Consider the following 16,950-nt stretch of genomic DNA (forward strand, 5'->3'; position numbering starts at 1 on the left):
GGCTTTCTTCCTCTACACATAATGCATTTCCTGGAGCTCAAAGTCGAACCGACCAATGGGAGGAGAGCTTGTGCTGCCACGTGCGCCTCTGGAGAATGTAAACACACGTGTGTGGAGCTAATGCATGCATTCAGGTGATCGGCTTAAGTTTACTGTTATTTTCTAAGTTTATATACTCTCGCATCCAGAAGAAAATTGATGTTGTCCTAAGGCCATTCGCTCTTATTTTGTTTAAAATAAGTAGGCCTATTTCAATCAGTCAATCATCTTTGTTTATATAGCGCTTTTAACAATACATATATTGTGTCAAAGCACTGAACAGTATAACAATTTGGAAAATAGAGTATCAGTAATGTATAATGACAAGATTAAACACTCAATTTTCAGCTAGGGGCATTTCATTAAAGACGGAAATGTTGTCTAGGTCAGCTCAGTTTCAATAGGATTTCTGTAATAAAATCAACGATAATTGATAGAAATTAAGTGTTGCCAACTAACCAAGCCAAACTACATCCAGTTAAATTTTAAACGCAGCTATGTCACTTAACACATTGTGTGACAGAGATTGCATACTTGAAAATCTAATTTTATTTATATGGAATGTGTGGGCTCAGAAAAAAACCAAAAAACACTAGACAGACTACATTTACATTTACATTTACATTTACAATTGAGAGTACATCAAGCGATTCATTTTTTGAGAGACAAACAGACAGAGTAAGTGCTTGTAATACCAAGTCACAGGCAGTGTTCAAATTAGTATAAGCCAGAAAGGCAAGGAATAAACAAGGGGAAGGAGAAGTGAGAATGATTTTTTTTTTTTTTTTTTTTTTTTTTTTTTTAAGATGAGGTCAAGTATTGCTGAAAGAGGTGAGTTTTCAGCTGTTTCTTAAAGATTGACAGAGATCCAGCGTTCCGGATATGTATGGGAAAGTGTCAGACTACAAGTGTCATTTCCTGTATGTGTTTCAGAGAGTGAACGTACAGCAGTACTGAACACAACCCTCATCTAACTCCTGGAGAATGGGGACCTTAAAGATCATAACCATCATCCAAACTGTTGCTTTAATACAAGGTATCTATCTATCTATCTATCTATCTATCTATCTATCTATCTATCTATCTATCTATCTATCATTAAAATGTTTGGCATCAGGAAGGTCTTTTTTAAAGGTCTAAAGGAAGATAATGTTAACAAATTCTGCATTTATTAAAAAAACAACCACAATTTTTTTTAGAAAATATTTGTTTTGCTATGGTAATTATACATTTTCGGCAGCTAGTGAGAAATTATGATTTATCTTTTTTATTAAAAGAAATAATAACGTCTTTATCTTCGTTTTATATAAAGGTAATGTGTCCTTGCTAAATAATACTACTACTTTCTTTCAAAACAAACAAAAAGCGATAAAATAATCAAGCAGTGTTTTAAATAAATAAAACATTTTATATATACTGTGATACGACTTTCTGTTCATTAGCTCTAAAACTATTGAAGGGTCTGCCTTCCGAGAATAGTGAAATATTTTTTTGTTTAGAAATCTTCACTTAAAACTTACCTGTTTTAGGGTAGATTTATTCCATTATTTTGTAAATATTTTTATTCATCATTTTGTTTTGAAATAAACAAACTGTTTGTTTTATTCTATTTTGTATTGTTTGAATTTACTTAATGAATGCATTTATTTAATATGTTTTTTTCTTATTCTTGCAATGCACTTTGAGATGTAACTTTGAGATGCTAACGTTTGTCATTATTATTATTATTATTATTATTATTATTATTATTATTATTATAAAAACATATTAGAAATCCAAGGTCCAATAAAGTCTTTTTGAGTGTGCTGGGGACCTTTACTTTTAGAGTAAGACAGTTTGAATATGTAAATGATAACATATTTATAATAGGATTGTTATTTTAAATTAGAATTATTATATTTTTAAAGTATTATTGTTGGGTAAACCATCCCTTTACAATTTGAGAACTGACCATTGATATACAGTACAAACGTTGCAGATACATTCTTTTAAAAATAGAAAATGAAAGGAATAAATGAGGTGATGTATAAAGAAAAATATTTCAAAAAAGAGATTATATGTATTATATACAATTTAAATAACAATTTTTGTTATTATTTAATATGATATAAATTACTGCCTAACCACAACCTATAAACACACTTGACAAAGCCACATGTTTGGCCATGTTCGAAGAAGGTTTGATAATCTAAGTGCATTTATTGAAAGGTTATAAGGAAAGCCTAACTTCCTTAAATTCTTTCACATTTTTTCACAACTTTTTCCACGAAAAATATGCTTAAATACAGTATGTTACACAAGACAAAATAATTTATTAATTTATTAAAATTGCCATGTTCTAAGTTTACATACACTTGACTATAGTAATGTTGTGTGTCGTTCCAAAGAGACTACACAACTTTTTTAATTTATCCATTCTTTGGGATAATTGTTCATAAGCCTCTCGTTTGGACAAAGAAGAGGCTCGAAAACAGAGGTGTTTCAAAATTTGAAAACATTCGATGATTCTAAAGAAAACAGCTTAATGCATTAATAATCAGCGCTGTAAAACTTTGAACAGGATGAAAACTGTCTAACATCATCCACAAAATGAAACAATATTACGAATCAAGCGCAACTGTTAAATTATTTCTTCTTGTGTACTATAAGCATGTGCTATGTGAAATATCTTATTCAAAGCAGTACTAAAAAAACTGCAAATGATTTTATGCTTACCCTCTTATTTTGTTAAGAGTTGTTAAGTTATTTTCAAGTTGCAGATACTTTAAGAAGTTCAGTTTTGACACACAGAATACAACTTGCTGTCAGCTGCACTTATGTTTTATGAGAAAATGTGCGTTATTTGCTTTATTAATATTTTGTCATGTTGATTCTTTTTCTTTAGTTTATATGTGAATTACTTTTTTTATCTGATTACTTCTGAATGTTATGATGCAAAGGTTTAGAGCATTGTCAAGCATATTTCACATAATTAGTCTCTCTCTCTCTCTCTCTCTCTCTCTCTCTCTCTCTCTCTATATATATATATATATATATATATATATATATATATATATATATATATATATGTGTGTGTGTATAAATTAAGAATATTTCACTTTTCCTCATCTTTATTCAACTCTCTAACCCTCTAGCACTCTCTATTCTAATTCTATTTGATCTGTCTATATTTACTTGTCATAGTGTTACTCCTTTTTGGTTTTAATTGCTTCTGTTGTCCTCATTTGTAATGTACATGTAAATGTAGAATTTGTAACCCCTTTGAAGAGTTTGACAGGATGTTGTGGTGACACAATCGTTATTCAACCGGTGCACATTTGCTCACTTCCAGTGTGTTTCTCTTTGTTGCAATGAAACAGATGGCACATTAAACAGACTGAGAATAAAATGTCAGATTAGGTTGGGCCCTGGTGCTATTGTTACTGTCTGAACACCACTGCTATGTGGTTTATTATAAATCAATCTGTAAAAATAAATTCTGTGTTCGACATGCAGCATTGTATTGCTTTAACTGGGTTCAATATGTTTGTTTACTCACATAACAAACTTTGTTAAATCTGTTTGATATATCATTTTACATTCACATATGCCTACTTGATACTTCTATTTAATTTGATGCATTAGAGATTAAGTGCATAGTGAGAACAAATGCTTAAAAATGTTTGGGTTAAAAATATATTGGATAACATTGTCCAGTTAATCTTTGCATTTTTAGAAAAGGAGCAAAGGCAGGGAAAAGTTATTACATTTTGATTAAATTGAAATTCTAGACACTAAAGATTATAGTTTACAGACCAGTAGTATGCAATGAAAAAGTAAAATGTACATTTTCTTGTATTTTCAGTTGTGTCACAAGCATATCAGCAATCTGGCTCATGTTACTGGACCAGCAACTCTTCCTTTATAGACGTGGAGGATATTAACCGTCTCTCCTCTCACATCTGTCTGTCTCTGGGATGTGGCGATGTGTATAAATTAAGGGCATATGATGAAGAATTCAACAGCACCTGTTTCACAGGTTGCCTTTACATTGACTCTGAGCTAAGAAACTGCAGTAATACTGTGAGAAGCCACTGCAAGAAGCTTTCTGAGGTCATTTGTGGTAAGAACTGGTGGGATGTGAAATAGAACCTGTAATATCTTTACATTCACATTTTATTATGTTGCTGCCTTATATTAAACTGCTTTAAATTACCTTTGTTTAATCTACACTCCACAAACAAAGTAAAAGTAAAAAACAAGTTTTTTAAATGTATTCAAAATAAAAGGTCCTACTTTATATTAGGTGGCCTTAACTCTTACATTTAAATGAATAATTTGATATAAAGCACTTATTGTGCACATACATGTTTTTACATTGTACTTATATTTTTAGAAATATCTATATGTAGATACATCTGTAATTAATTTCTGTAATTATATTTATAATTACACTCTCTGCCCATCCCTTACACCTTATACCCACTCTTAAACCTACCTATACCACCAAACCTGAGCCTAACCTAATTGTAATTCCACCACAATAGAAGTGAAAGTGTTTGCAATATAAAATGACCACAATAAAATGACCACTGCGGGAGGAGTTAGTGGTCTGGGTGGTTGGAACAGGCAGAACGACTCTCAACCTTAGCTCTCAGATCCCCCAATGTGTCAGCCAGTGATCCTCTGCGTGCACAGCTTGTGGCTGTCATTCGCAAAAAGATAACGATCACACCCAAGAGGGCACAGCCGAAACGACACCTTGAAAAAGAGGCGAAACGAGGCGCACAGAAATTGCTCTTTTAGGTGAGACACCCAGGGGAATTGCTGGAATGCAGGAATACCGCTGATTGTGTCGTCAGCTTCTCCTCTTCCTAGTAGCACTTCAGAGCTAGAAGTCATGAGACTGTCAGCTCCAAAGCAAAATCTGATGAGTGGTCACACCTGTCGCCAATTTATACCCCACGTGACAGGAAGGGGCTCAGGATTAGTTAACCACTTGCCAAATTTCACTGCCAATTTCTCTTAAGCAGAGCTTATCAGGGCTTATCGTAACTACATAACAATGGCAGACAATTACAAAACACTGATGAGCAAAGCTTGTCGTATCAAACAAAAAATACCTGAGATAAGGTGCTTCAGCTAAATATATAGTTAAGGGTATGAATATTTCTGTTTTTAATTTTTTTTAATTTAGATTTAGATTAGATTAATATGGAAAAAAGGTAATTTAAAGCAGTTTAACATAATGCAGCAACACGAAATGTAGCGGGTATTTTAAAGAACTACATTTATAATGTTGCAAATAAATAAAAAATAAAAATAATGGTGATAAATCAGGCCTGATTAGAACTACTAGTAGCAAAATAGATTTTTAATTTATTTATTAAGAGAACGGCCTATTTGCATCATATACAATTCTTGAGTTTGAAATTTATTATTTTCTTTTACCCACAGGTTCTCCCTATGTGGCTCAAATATCTAGCCCATGTACCTGGACTATCAAATCCCCAGACCCAAAATCTTCAGTGTCTCTGCCTGAAGACACTGTCCACAGTGTGTCCCAAGAGATTTGCCGTGAGCTTGGCTGTGGACAGGTCTACAGTCTCAATCAGAACACAGCGGGATTATACACAACTTGTTTTACTAACTGTGTTTATCACAACTATCAGTTGAAGAACTGTAGTGAGGTTAACTCCAAATGCTCAGTCCTTTCTGAAGTTAAATGTGGTAAGTGCATTTTCCATATCATGTTATAGTAATAAAATCAGTGACAGTATATTTATTTAAACATATGTTCTGGGTTCAGTGCAATTGTAGTTCTGTTGGCAGCATCTGTGACATAGAAAATAATATCTGTGTGTACCTCAAATTGTGAAAAACAAACAGAAATGACATTTTTCTGAAAATATATATTTGCATAAATATATTTTATTCCAATACATTTTTGGATTCTTTAGCATTTTATAACATAGAAGTATATATATATAACACATTTGTTTATAGCACATATAGCACCTATGTTTAATACTGTATCTACATATGTTGGTAAAATACACACACATTATACATATGGAACTTATATTATAAAATATAGCAGAAAAACCCTCTAACGAGAATGAAAATGAGTCTGTCTTGGTTTACTGACCCTCGAGGTAATCAACCTGTTTGAATTGCTTTGTTCTGGTGAATACAAAAAAAGATCTTTTGAAAAATGTATGTCGTAAGACACTTTCTGGTCCTCACCGACCAGACATATTATGTTCCCCATGCCATGAAAAGAGTACCCGCAAGTGTTTGGTGTCCATGTGAAACTGCTTGTGGTTGCAGCAAACACATTATTTTCCATAACCATAACAGACAGAAACCATGATATATGGGTATATTTGTATTTGTATATAACTGATGATTAGCTGACTTTCTCAAACCACATTGCAAAAACTGCTGTGCAACCCTTTACCTAAAATCACTACTTCAGACCTATGGGCCTCTAGAAACTTACATTCTGCAATGGAATGTTGCTTTATTGTTCATCACAAAAAAGCACAAAATCACTTTCACTTTTTAAATTAAATGTTCCCTCCTGGTGGCATGATCTGCACAAATCAATCATTAACCATCTTCAATAATCCAATAAAAACAAATCTCTTCCATCTATACTTGACCCTTTAACTCTATCACTTTCTATTCTAATGTTATCTATTTGTTTTCTTTATTTTAAAAAGCTTAAGCTTAAAAACACTTTTAGTCTCTTTTCATTTTCTAACTGCTTTTTTTCTTGTTTTCCTCTTCCTCATTTGTAAGTTGCTTTGGATAAAAGCATCTGATTAATGACTAAATGTGAATGTAAAATGTTTTTGTAAATGTTCTTCATAAACATTCTAGTATGTGAATTATTATTATTATTATTATTATTATTATTAAAATCATGGTTTTAGTTTATATGTGTAGGTTTCTAATACAGTATGTCAGTATTATGTATATATTTATTGTCTAAACTTCCCCTTTGGTCCTCCAGGCAATGCTGCCGTCCGGTTGCAGGGGGGCGGCCATCGCTGCGGGGGCCGTGTGGAGGTGTGGAGGGGCTCCTGGGGAACAGTGTGTGATGATGGATGGGATATAGATGATGCACATGTGGTGTGTGCACAGCTGGGCTGCGGGTATGCTGTGTCTGTCAGCGGGCATGGTGAGCCATACGGCCAGGGCACAGGCGTCATACACATGGATGAGCTCAACTGCACTGGAAAAGAGAGGAGCTTATGGGAATGTCCGGCGATTACAAATGGACATGACTGTGGACATAAGGAGGATGCAGGGGTAGTTTGCTCAGGTACGTGGCGATATGTGTTAGTTATAAATGACATTTCAAATTATGTTAACCAGTTCAGAGTGGTTAATTAAAAGTCATGCTATAATACTTAAAACTAAAATGAAATGTAACTGAAGGAAATTTACAAAATATTTTCAAGGAATATGACCTTTACGTAATATCCTGATAATGTTTTGCATAAATGAAAAATCTGTAATTATCTTTTGACCCATACAGTATTTTTGGCTTTTGCTACAAATTTACCCATGCTACTTATGATTGCTTTTGTGCTCCAGTCTCATAAATATTTTTTATTGTTGATTCTCTTTGTTGTTCTTGTCATTGTACCTCTCGTGGGACTGTCCTGCAAAGATATTACCATTAATACAAAGCTAAATGTTGCAGTCTTATTATTAAATTGATACTGATTTATTTTTCTCACTGCATGTGCCTGTTCACACATCTTCTATAATTTTAATGAAGAATACAAGGCTCTGCGACTGACAGGAGGCCTGGACAGATGCTCTGGGAGAGTGGAGGTCCATCGAAATGGTAGCTGGGGGACAGTGTGTGACACATCCTGGCAGAAGGAAGAAGGCGCAATGGCCTGTAAAATGCTGAACTGTGGAGAAGTCAAACAGTTCACAGCCTTTGACCCAGCCTTCAAGCATAAACATGGGTCACTCTGGTATTTTTACTGTTTGAACAAGACCGCAGACCTGTGGCATTGTATTGAATACATTAATGTCTTGCATTTCTGCATGGAAACCAAAGCAGCTGGGCTGATTTGCAATAGTAAGTAAGATGTCTTGTGTTTTTGCATGTCACGTATAACATTTAATAGCTAAAGCAATAGTTAACACTTTTCTTCGGTGAAATACTAATATAACAGCTAAACATTTTCAAGCAACCATTATCATAGTGACCATGTTTCAATAAAAAAATTGAAACAAGCTTCAAAAGAAAAAAAAACTTACAAAATAAGTAGTACATACAGCTCATAAAATATATTTAGAGTCTCCTGATGCTTTAGCCACTCATGTTCACCTTCTTTTCCTTTGCATTGGAGCTCTCAAATCTAATGCCATTCATGTCATTTGTAATGTCATCTGCCCTTTGCTTGTTTTTTTGGTGTGTTGTTTGTTTACTGTTGTTGTGATAAAACTAATAAAAAAAACAATACTGAAAAAACACCATTATCCATCAATGCTATCACTGCATTGTATCCATACAGTTAGCATTTTTTGTCCATTTTAAGTAATATAATTACATATAAAGTACTGTGCAAACATCTTAGGCCACTAGTATTACCAGCTAAAAATGGTCAGTTATTTCTATCTTTTTCTGTAATGATTAGGAAGTGTCAGTTTACATCACCAAATATTAATTTTGCTATTAGTTGTAATAATCCAGTGAGATTTTTGTTTGCTCCAAGATGCTTAAAAAACAATACTGTTAAAGTTATGTGCACTTTTTGAAAAAATTAAAATGCTGTCAAAATAATGTCAACATTTTCCTTATTAATTAATTTCTATTAACTGAATTAAATCAATATTGAGTTAGCTGAGGGAGTGAGGGTGTTTGCAGCGGCTTTTGCCCACACTGCAGTGTTTCAGGAAGCTTTGTGGGTAGCTTTCTCTCAATTTGTTCTGTTTCTTTGTACCCCATTCAAGCCAAACTGAAAGATTATCAGATCAGGTCTTTTTGTTGAGCCATGGCTGCTGTCAAATAAAAATCTCACTGTATTATTGTAATTATTGGCTATTTCCTGCTCACACACTTCAGAAAAAGTTAGAAAAAACTGAAACTTTTAGCTAGCTAAAATATTACTGGTGAAGTACTGTGTGTTTTGACAACTGTAAGATGTAAGGCTACTTTGGTACTGCTCGTTTCTACAGAAGTGAAGCAGCCAGAGAGCTGCCTTTAACACTAGTCTCTAAGTGAGTTGGGGCTGTCCAGAGACAGCTCAGTAATCCTGGTTTAAGATGAACATTTCTTCTTTTTTTCAGATTCTCTTGGTCTGCCTGTTCCCACCAGTCCACAACCAACTTCTGCACTAGCAACCACAGGTGATCCTGAACCTTTCTAGAACCCTAAAGCTGAAGCTGATTCAGAATCAATGTTTGTAAAGTTTTATTTGTTTAATAGTTTGCAACGTGATTCTACTACAATCTCAGTTATGTTGTGCAGAGAAAAAAATATTTGAAAAAAAACCTAGTGTGCCGTGTCAGATCACAGGAAATGACACATACGCACACAATAAGTCCTTTACACAATCTGACATTGCTGCGCTTAAAATTTTTTTTTCTCCATTCTGTCACGGGTGGGGTTTCGGTTCCTTGCAGCTGTTGCCTCTGGATTGCTTAGTTGGTCACACTTAATTTCTAGCGATTATTATCAATTTTATTACACAGATCGTCTCTGCATTTAATAAAAATTAAGTGCTTAATCTTGTCATTACACATTACTATCACTCTATATTCTCCAATTTGATACTGTTCAGTGCTTTGACACAGTCTTGTTAAAAGCTCTACATAAATAAAAGTGATTGATTGATAGAAAAACAAAAGCTAACTTAAAAATTATATAACGTTTATGGCTGGCTGTGTTTATACAAATAATGTGTAATTTAAGGCAAAGCATCAGTTTTTAATCATATCTGGGGCTCTTTCATCCAGTGACTACTACGATAGTGGACAAACCACCTGGATTCTTCCTGACTTCAGAGCAACTGGGGTGTTTTGTACTTGGTTTCTTGCTTTTGAGTGCAATTATAACAAATATCCTCTTATGTCATCATAATAAAAAGAACAAAGGTGGGTGTAAACTTACAGACCAACACCACAAAGCACAACACTTTCAATGAAATGTTGACAGAACATCTTATAGACCCATCAATACCTTTATTTAGATAAATCTCACAAAAACTTGTCAATAATCAGCATGGCCATATTCAGGGGCAAAATTAATCATTAAAAAAATAAGAAATTACATTTTACACAAATCGAGACAATTCGAACACCATTAAAATGTACAACTGCCAGTTGTGTTTTTCCCCTCGTTTTTAGCCGCTGTGGTCCAGAAGAAATATATGAACCTGCAGGCCCAGGCCGAGACAGAGGAAAACAGCTACAGAGATTCTGTGCATCTTGTCAAAGTCACAAACAACAGCAGTGGTGCTGAGGGTGAGAGTGTTTTACTCTGTGCTCTATGTTATATGGATGACCTTTGTTTTCTGTATTTCTGAATTGTTTTTTATGTGCCCTTGTAGTTCCTGTATCTCCTCAGCGTATCTGGGCTCAAAGTAGCATTGAGAGTGCATCGTATGACACAGATTATGAGCAACATGACATCAGTCCGGAAACAGCTTTTCCTTTGTCCACTTTTCAAAGTTAGTCATACAGATAATACTGAGAAAGCAGGAGAGAGCGGGGATGGTTGTAGGTACAGAGATAAAATTACTTTATGCTGGTTACTTTACAAAGCAATTTGTAATACTCACTAAAAAACTAATTACATAAATTTATTCATATTTTTACTTGTGTAAAGGCCCCTTCACAACAAACTATTCGCCAATATATGGTCTTTTCTCAACCATATACATTTTTCTTTTACCCCACCGTATAATTTATGTTGAAAAATTTCAAAAACAGGCATTGAAAAGAATATAATATAGAATGATTCAGTGGAATACAATTGTTTGCCTGCTTTTAGAATCATCATTGTCCAGTAAAAACCATTGAAAATTTTATTTAAATAAAACCATGATCTGCACTCACAAAAATCTTTTTTTAGTGTTTTATTTAACACTGAACAGCAATAGGACATGTGAAGTTAATCACTAAAAAGAAGACTATTTTGTGAGTGTGGATCATGGTTTTTATATTATGTAGATTGATGCACCAAAAATAATATTAGATGAAAAAGAACCACGGCGCAAACAACTTTGTAAAATTAATAAATAAATAATTTTTTATTGAAAATGAAAAATGACAAGCCTCATATAATGCAAAAGTCTTGGAAAATGTTTCTAATAGACATATCCATTTGAATAATGCACTTTACAAATCAGATTTACAAATATAAGTAGCAAAATGGACTACCCTTAATTTAGTCCTCAAATGAGCACATGGGTCACATTTCACTACTTCTAAGATGGTTTCAAATCTTGGCTTATGTAAATTTCTACAAATAACAAATATTTCTAAAATAAATTTTACTTTATCTAGCATCAAGGACATGATTTAAGAGTTAATGCAACAAGGCATTACAAGTCGTAATATTCAGTATTATCCTAATAGCTCATAGTGATGTCTTTCATGAAAGATTTCAAGGGTGATTCTTAAAACATGCCTAAATTCTGCAACATTCAATAATTTGCAGAGATTAAAGCAAAATTCGTTGCAACCATCCCTGGTCTCACCTACTTTGTTTAAGAACAATAAGTGTACTGAAAGTCGTAAGCAGCACTGTAAAGTGACTTCTCTCTCATTCTCCTGTAGACTCAATGCGATACAGTGCAGATGGTAAAAGGGCTGCTGTGAAGGTCACAAACCTGAACAGTGTGATGGAGGAAGGTAAGAAAGCAAAGGTTTCATTTTGTTTTATTTCAGTTATCTATTATAAACATATATAAGAAATTCAAATCCATTTAACTCAATGTACACAAATCCAATTCTCTATTCTCTAACACACACAAATCTAACAGGAATTAATGCGTATGCAAATGTTTGCTTTCGAGATGTGTTTGTGATACTTTGAATGCAGTGCTTTGTTTTGCAAATTATGTGAGACATTTTGTGTGTGCAATTATTGGATTTATGTTTAAAATTTTGAAAAAAGAAGGCAAAGTTTTGAAAATGTGTGTAAGCAGTTGAACAAGATTCTAAACGCTCATAAAGATGTTTTGATCTTTGCTGTCCCAGCAGAAACCACAGTGGGAGGATACCAGCAAATCTCTGATCATAATGCACAGCAGATGCATGAATCTGCTACAAGTGGTGAGAACTGTTTATAACAATCCCTTGACTTTATATTTTTAATTAAATTACATGTAAAAGTTTACTTTGTTAAACTTTGTTTAGTTTACTGTAGTTTACTTTGATTAAACTACAGTGAGTACTCTCATCACCTCTCTCACAGTGGACTCGTTTGAGTCTTCCTGCACCTCCTCAGGAGAGTGCTATGAAAACACAGGCACAAATGCCCAGGACCCGTGCTCACAGGAGTCTACTGAATGTTTTGAAAATACAGGGGAACAAACCGCAGGTATTAAACACACACACACACACACACACACACACACACATATATATATATATATATATATATATATATATATATATATATATATATATATATATATATATATATATATATAAAATAAATATATATGTATGTATGTACTATGCAAAAGGTTTAGGGGTGTGTGAAAAAAGCTTGTAAACAAAGAATGCTTTCAAAAATGGAAGTCTTAAACATTGTTTTTCATAAATGAACAAAATGCAGTGAATGAATGAAAGAGAAATCTCCATTAAAATCAATATTTGGTGTGACCACCCTTTGCCTTCGAAACAACAGCGATTCTTCTTGGTACACTTGCACACAGTTTTTAAAGGAACTCGGCTTGTAGGTTGTTCCAAACATCTTGGAGAACTAACCAGTAGGCTTTCTCACATCTCACGTCTCTTCATGTAATTCCAGACACACTTGATGATGTTGAGATCAAGGCTCTATGGGGGGCCATGCCATCACCTCTGGTACTTCTTGTTTTTCTTTACGCTGAAGATAGTTCTTTGGCTGTATGTTTGGGGTCGTTGTCCTGCTGCAGAATACATTTTGTCATCATACACCTTCCTGTTGGTATTACATGATGGATAAGTACCTGCCTGTATTTCTCAGCATTGAGAACACCATTAATCCTGACCAAATCTCCAATTCCATTTTCAGAAATGCAGCCCCAAATGTTCAACGAACCTCCACCATGCTTCACTTTTGCCTGCAGACACTCATTATTGTACCGCTCCCCAGCCATTCGACAAACACAAACACAAACTGCCTTCTGCTACAGCCAAATATTTAAAATTTTGACTCGGCCCAGAGCACCTGCTGCCAATTTTCTGCATCCCAGTTCCTATGTTTTCATTTTGCATACTTGAGTATGCATACTTAAGCCACATCGAAGGTATGGCTTTTTGGCCGCAACTAGCCAGACTTCTCTGGACAGTAAATGGGTGTACCTGGGTCACACTGGTTTCTGCCAGTTCTGAGCTGATGACACTGCTGGACATCTACTGATTTTAAAGGGTAATAAGCTTGATGTTTCTTCTATCTTCTGCACTAAGTTTCTTTGGCCGACCACTACATCCTCAACGTTTCCTGTTTCTTTGTGCTTTTTCAAAAGAGCTTGAACAGCACATCTTGAAACCCCAGTCTGCTTCGATATCTTTACGAAACCCTGTTGCAGTAAAACTACCTTGTGTCTTGTTGCTGTGCTCAATCTTGCCACGACATGAAACTATCTTTCACACCCTCACCTTGGTAGCAGAGTTTGGTTGTTCCTCACCCAGGTTTAATCCTCCTACACAGCTGTTTCTGTTTTATTTCATGAGTTTCAACCTACATTTGACAATGAGGATCATTAGCACTTATTTGGTATAACTGGTTGATCATACACCTGACAATAATCATACAAAATCCCTGACTTTGTGCAAAGACTTAGATGGACTTTAGTTAAATTTCTAAACAATAACAAAAACTGTCCTATAGGGTAAAAAGCAAATTAAACAATAATGTGATAACAAGAAGGCAGGGCCAAGACATGTACTGCTCAAGGCAAAAAAAATGCACTCCAGTCCAGCCATGAGAATACAAGAATCAGTAACCACTGAAAACAAAATTGCATAAACAAACAAGGAGCATGAATATCACATCTGTCTCTCTGCTATATATACTTTTTTAAAACTTGGTGACTATTTTTCAGATATGCATCAACACTGAACCTTCAATTTAGAACTTGGTGACTATTTTGACTGAATAGGAAAGAAGCATATTTTTTTATTTCTAAAGTCCTTTGTAAGATTTGCATAATTTCTGTATTTATTATAATTTATTATTTATTTATTTAGCTGTTTTAGGGGAAATAAATGTACAAAATTAGTCAACCAAAAGGAGCATAATTTTCTAGGGATTTGCTTGCTGTTCCAATTAATTACTCTGAAAAACAAAGCAAAAAAAAGGTTACGAATGTTTTTAAAAAGCTTAGGAAGGTTAAGAGAAAAACTGAGAAAGACTTTAAAGTTGTTGATTGTTGTGTTTCTGGGGACTGTAGATATAAATAACAGTTTATATATTACATATATAACAGTTTTCCAAATTTGACTCACAAATGCAGATTTATGGAAGCAGGGATCCGGAAGGTCGTTCCTGGGTCCCACCACAGATCCTTCCTTCAGTTACCAAGGTTTTTGTCTATCTACCAGCAGCAATTAATACACATTTACACACCAAACAGATGTGTTAATAAATTGTTCATATTTTGTTTACAGCAGTTCATTCAGTTTACTGTTTGCAGCATCCAAACCTCTATCTTTTTACATATTTGGCCATGTTTTGAGTTTATTGAACTAATATTCTAATTGAACTAATGTGATTTTCTTTGGTTTATCTTTCCTTTTCAGAGCTAGATAAAGAGGGTGGCAGCAGAGAGGATTCCCCGTTGTACTCACCCGTCAGCTATGATAATGAAGCAGTCTCTTCAGAAAGTGACTATGATGACATTGGCAATTATTTGCAACAACCTAGTAACTTACATTAGCTAGAGACTTGATGTGGCTACATATTCTGACTGTACTACGAGTAGTATTAGAAACCATACCTGAGAATCATTTTACAGTATATAATTCTTCTTTCAGACCTTTCAGTTTTTTTTAAGTGTTATTTCTTTGTTCATTTATATCTGCTTCTACATAGTACAATTAAACTGTATAATAAATGTTTAAGTAAATTTAAGTTTTACTGTAGGTACATTAAGTCCATACCAGTTTAAAAAGCAAAAATATTTACATATACTAACTGTTTTCTCTGAATTTATAAATGCATATAAAAACTGATGACTGGGCTGTAACCACCATAGACTGCAAAATAATGAGATATGATCATATTAATCAAATAAAATGTTTTGGTTCTGACTGAAAAAATTAAGTGATTGATCTGCTGTTATTATTATTTTCAAAGTGTATTAGCACAATGCACTCTCATTATAACAGTTTATCTTACCCATATCTTACCCGTACTCATATGTCCTACTGTACATACAAACTGTAAGTATAGACTTCCATAACTTAGTAACATGGTAAGTACATGTTGTTTTATGTAAGTACAACAGCTACTACTAAGCACTTACTAGCTAATTCAACCAGCCTTCAAACCAGCATCAATTCTTATAGATAAACTTGCACAAGTCATGGATTTTGTAGGAATATAGTCAGGTGTATGATCAACCAGTTACATAGGCTGTCACATGTAGGTTAAAACCCAGTCATGAACTGAAACAGAAACAGCTGTGCAGGAGGCATAAGACTGAGCCTTGTTTGTTCTTTATTTGCAAGCCACACTCATGTTCCTTAGTCAAAAGTTACCTAACACCTACAAATGTAACAATTTCCCCTGGTATAATATTAACCTAATATCTTTTTGTTCAATAATATTTTTTGTAGTATTAATTAATATTTATGTAATAAGTATGATACATATTATTTTCATTATTCTTTAAAAATACATTTTCAATGAATGCAGTATGTCTAATTAAAATAGAGACTGAGCCTTTAAAATCTGAATTATAACGGCAAATTAGCACCTCCTGGTTAGAGCAAAGAAAGAAAAACATGTAGTTTCATGGCTTAATCAGATTCCTGTATACAGGACTCTATGGAGAGGCTTGTAAATTCTGTAGTTGTGTTTAGACATAATTGTTTACTTTTAGATTGTGGAATTAAATGTATATTAAGGCATTCTAAACGAGGATCTTACTTTTTTGTCAAGGTTAATATTTTTATTTTTCTTTGAAACGTTTATTGCATTATTATTACAGTCAAACCTAAACACAGTAAGCATTTTGTTACACCAAACATATCATTTGAAAAAAAAAAAGTGAAATGGAATGCTTCATCAGAGCTTAATTTATGGGTCTGAACTGATTTCAACCTCTTATTTCAGTTTTCTAACTCATTTTAGCTATTTGGTTTATTATATATTTCTCATGATGTCACACCCTTATAGGAACACCCACCTGCCATGGAAAGCGAAACGTTGTTTAACGTGGCTTAATTCATAATAAATAAATAAATAAAAACCCAATAGTTCTCCTGATATTTCTGCCAGTCAGTTACCACAGAAATCACACACGCATGCACACACAACATCATATTTGTATAGGCTTTAGAAATGAAAGTAGTTGTTAATGTTAACAACTGTGTAGTAGCTATGCAATATACAGCTGTTTTATTTAATGTTTTGTTTAAAAAAATAAAAACCCTGTAATGTTTGTGCAGTGTAAAATCCATACAGATATTAATACTTCAATTTCTATTTTATTTTGCAGAAATTGTAGTATGTGGAATTAT

The 16,950-nt window shown here is 33.7% G+C and overlaps 1 protein-coding gene across 6 annotated transcripts; it reads left to right on the forward strand.

Annotated features, from left to right (window-relative positions):
• The first annotated feature begins 2 nt into the window (after window positions 1–2).
• LOC122323556 (T-cell differentiation antigen CD6-like) lies at window positions 3–15,529 on the forward strand. 6 transcript variants are annotated; one of them, XR_006247023.1, is made up of 16 exons: window positions 43–134; window positions 846–870; window positions 973–1,075; window positions 3,884–4,141; window positions 5,476–5,748; window positions 7,037–7,348; window positions 7,811–8,122; window positions 9,337–9,396; window positions 10,006–10,143; window positions 10,396–10,512; window positions 10,599–10,718; window positions 11,830–11,904; window positions 12,253–12,327; window positions 12,470–12,595; window positions 13,031–14,789; window positions 15,007–15,086. XR_006247023.1 is itself a non-coding variant. In XM_043217461.1 (16 exons), exons 3-16 carry the CDS (start codon window positions 1,024–1,026, stop codon window positions 15,141–15,143), a joined length of 2,124 nt encoding a protein of 707 aa, XP_043073396.1. In that variant the 5' UTR covers window positions 43–134; window positions 846–870; window positions 973–1,023; the 3' UTR covers window positions 15,144–15,529. The 6 variants fall into 6 exon arrangements, 5 of the variants coding, with proteins under 5 accessions (XP_043073397.1, XP_043073396.1, XP_043073398.1 ...); XM_043217461.1 differs by having other exon boundaries at window positions 14,721–14,789; window positions 15,007–15,529; XM_043217463.1 differs by having other exon boundaries at window positions 12,256–12,327; window positions 14,721–14,789; window positions 15,007–15,529.
• The last annotated feature ends 1,421 nt before the right edge of the window (window positions 15,530–16,950 follow it).

Source organism: Puntigrus tetrazona, chromosome 19 (genome assembly GCF_018831695.1).
Source record: "Puntigrus tetrazona isolate hp1 chromosome 19, ASM1883169v1, whole genome shotgun sequence".
Taxonomy (NCBI): domain Eukaryota; kingdom Metazoa; phylum Chordata; class Actinopteri; order Cypriniformes; family Cyprinidae; genus Puntigrus; species Puntigrus tetrazona.

What these genes read in the sequence shown, in the direction of transcription:
- LOC122323556 (XM_043217462.1), top strand. Translation starts at nt 1,024, where the DNA reads ATGGGGACCTTAAAGATCATAACCATCATCCAAACTGTTGCTTTAATA. An exon ending in CCTTTCTGAAGTTAAATGTG is followed by an intron (nt 5,749 to 7,036) that starts GTAAGTGCATTT and finishes TTGGTCCTCCAG; the next exon opens with GCAATGCTGCCGTCCGGTTG. An exon ending in CAACAGCAGTGGTGCTGAGG is followed by an intron (nt 10,513 to 10,598) that starts GTGAGAGTGTTT and finishes GTGCCCTTGTAG; the next exon opens with TTCCTGTATCTCCTCAGCGT.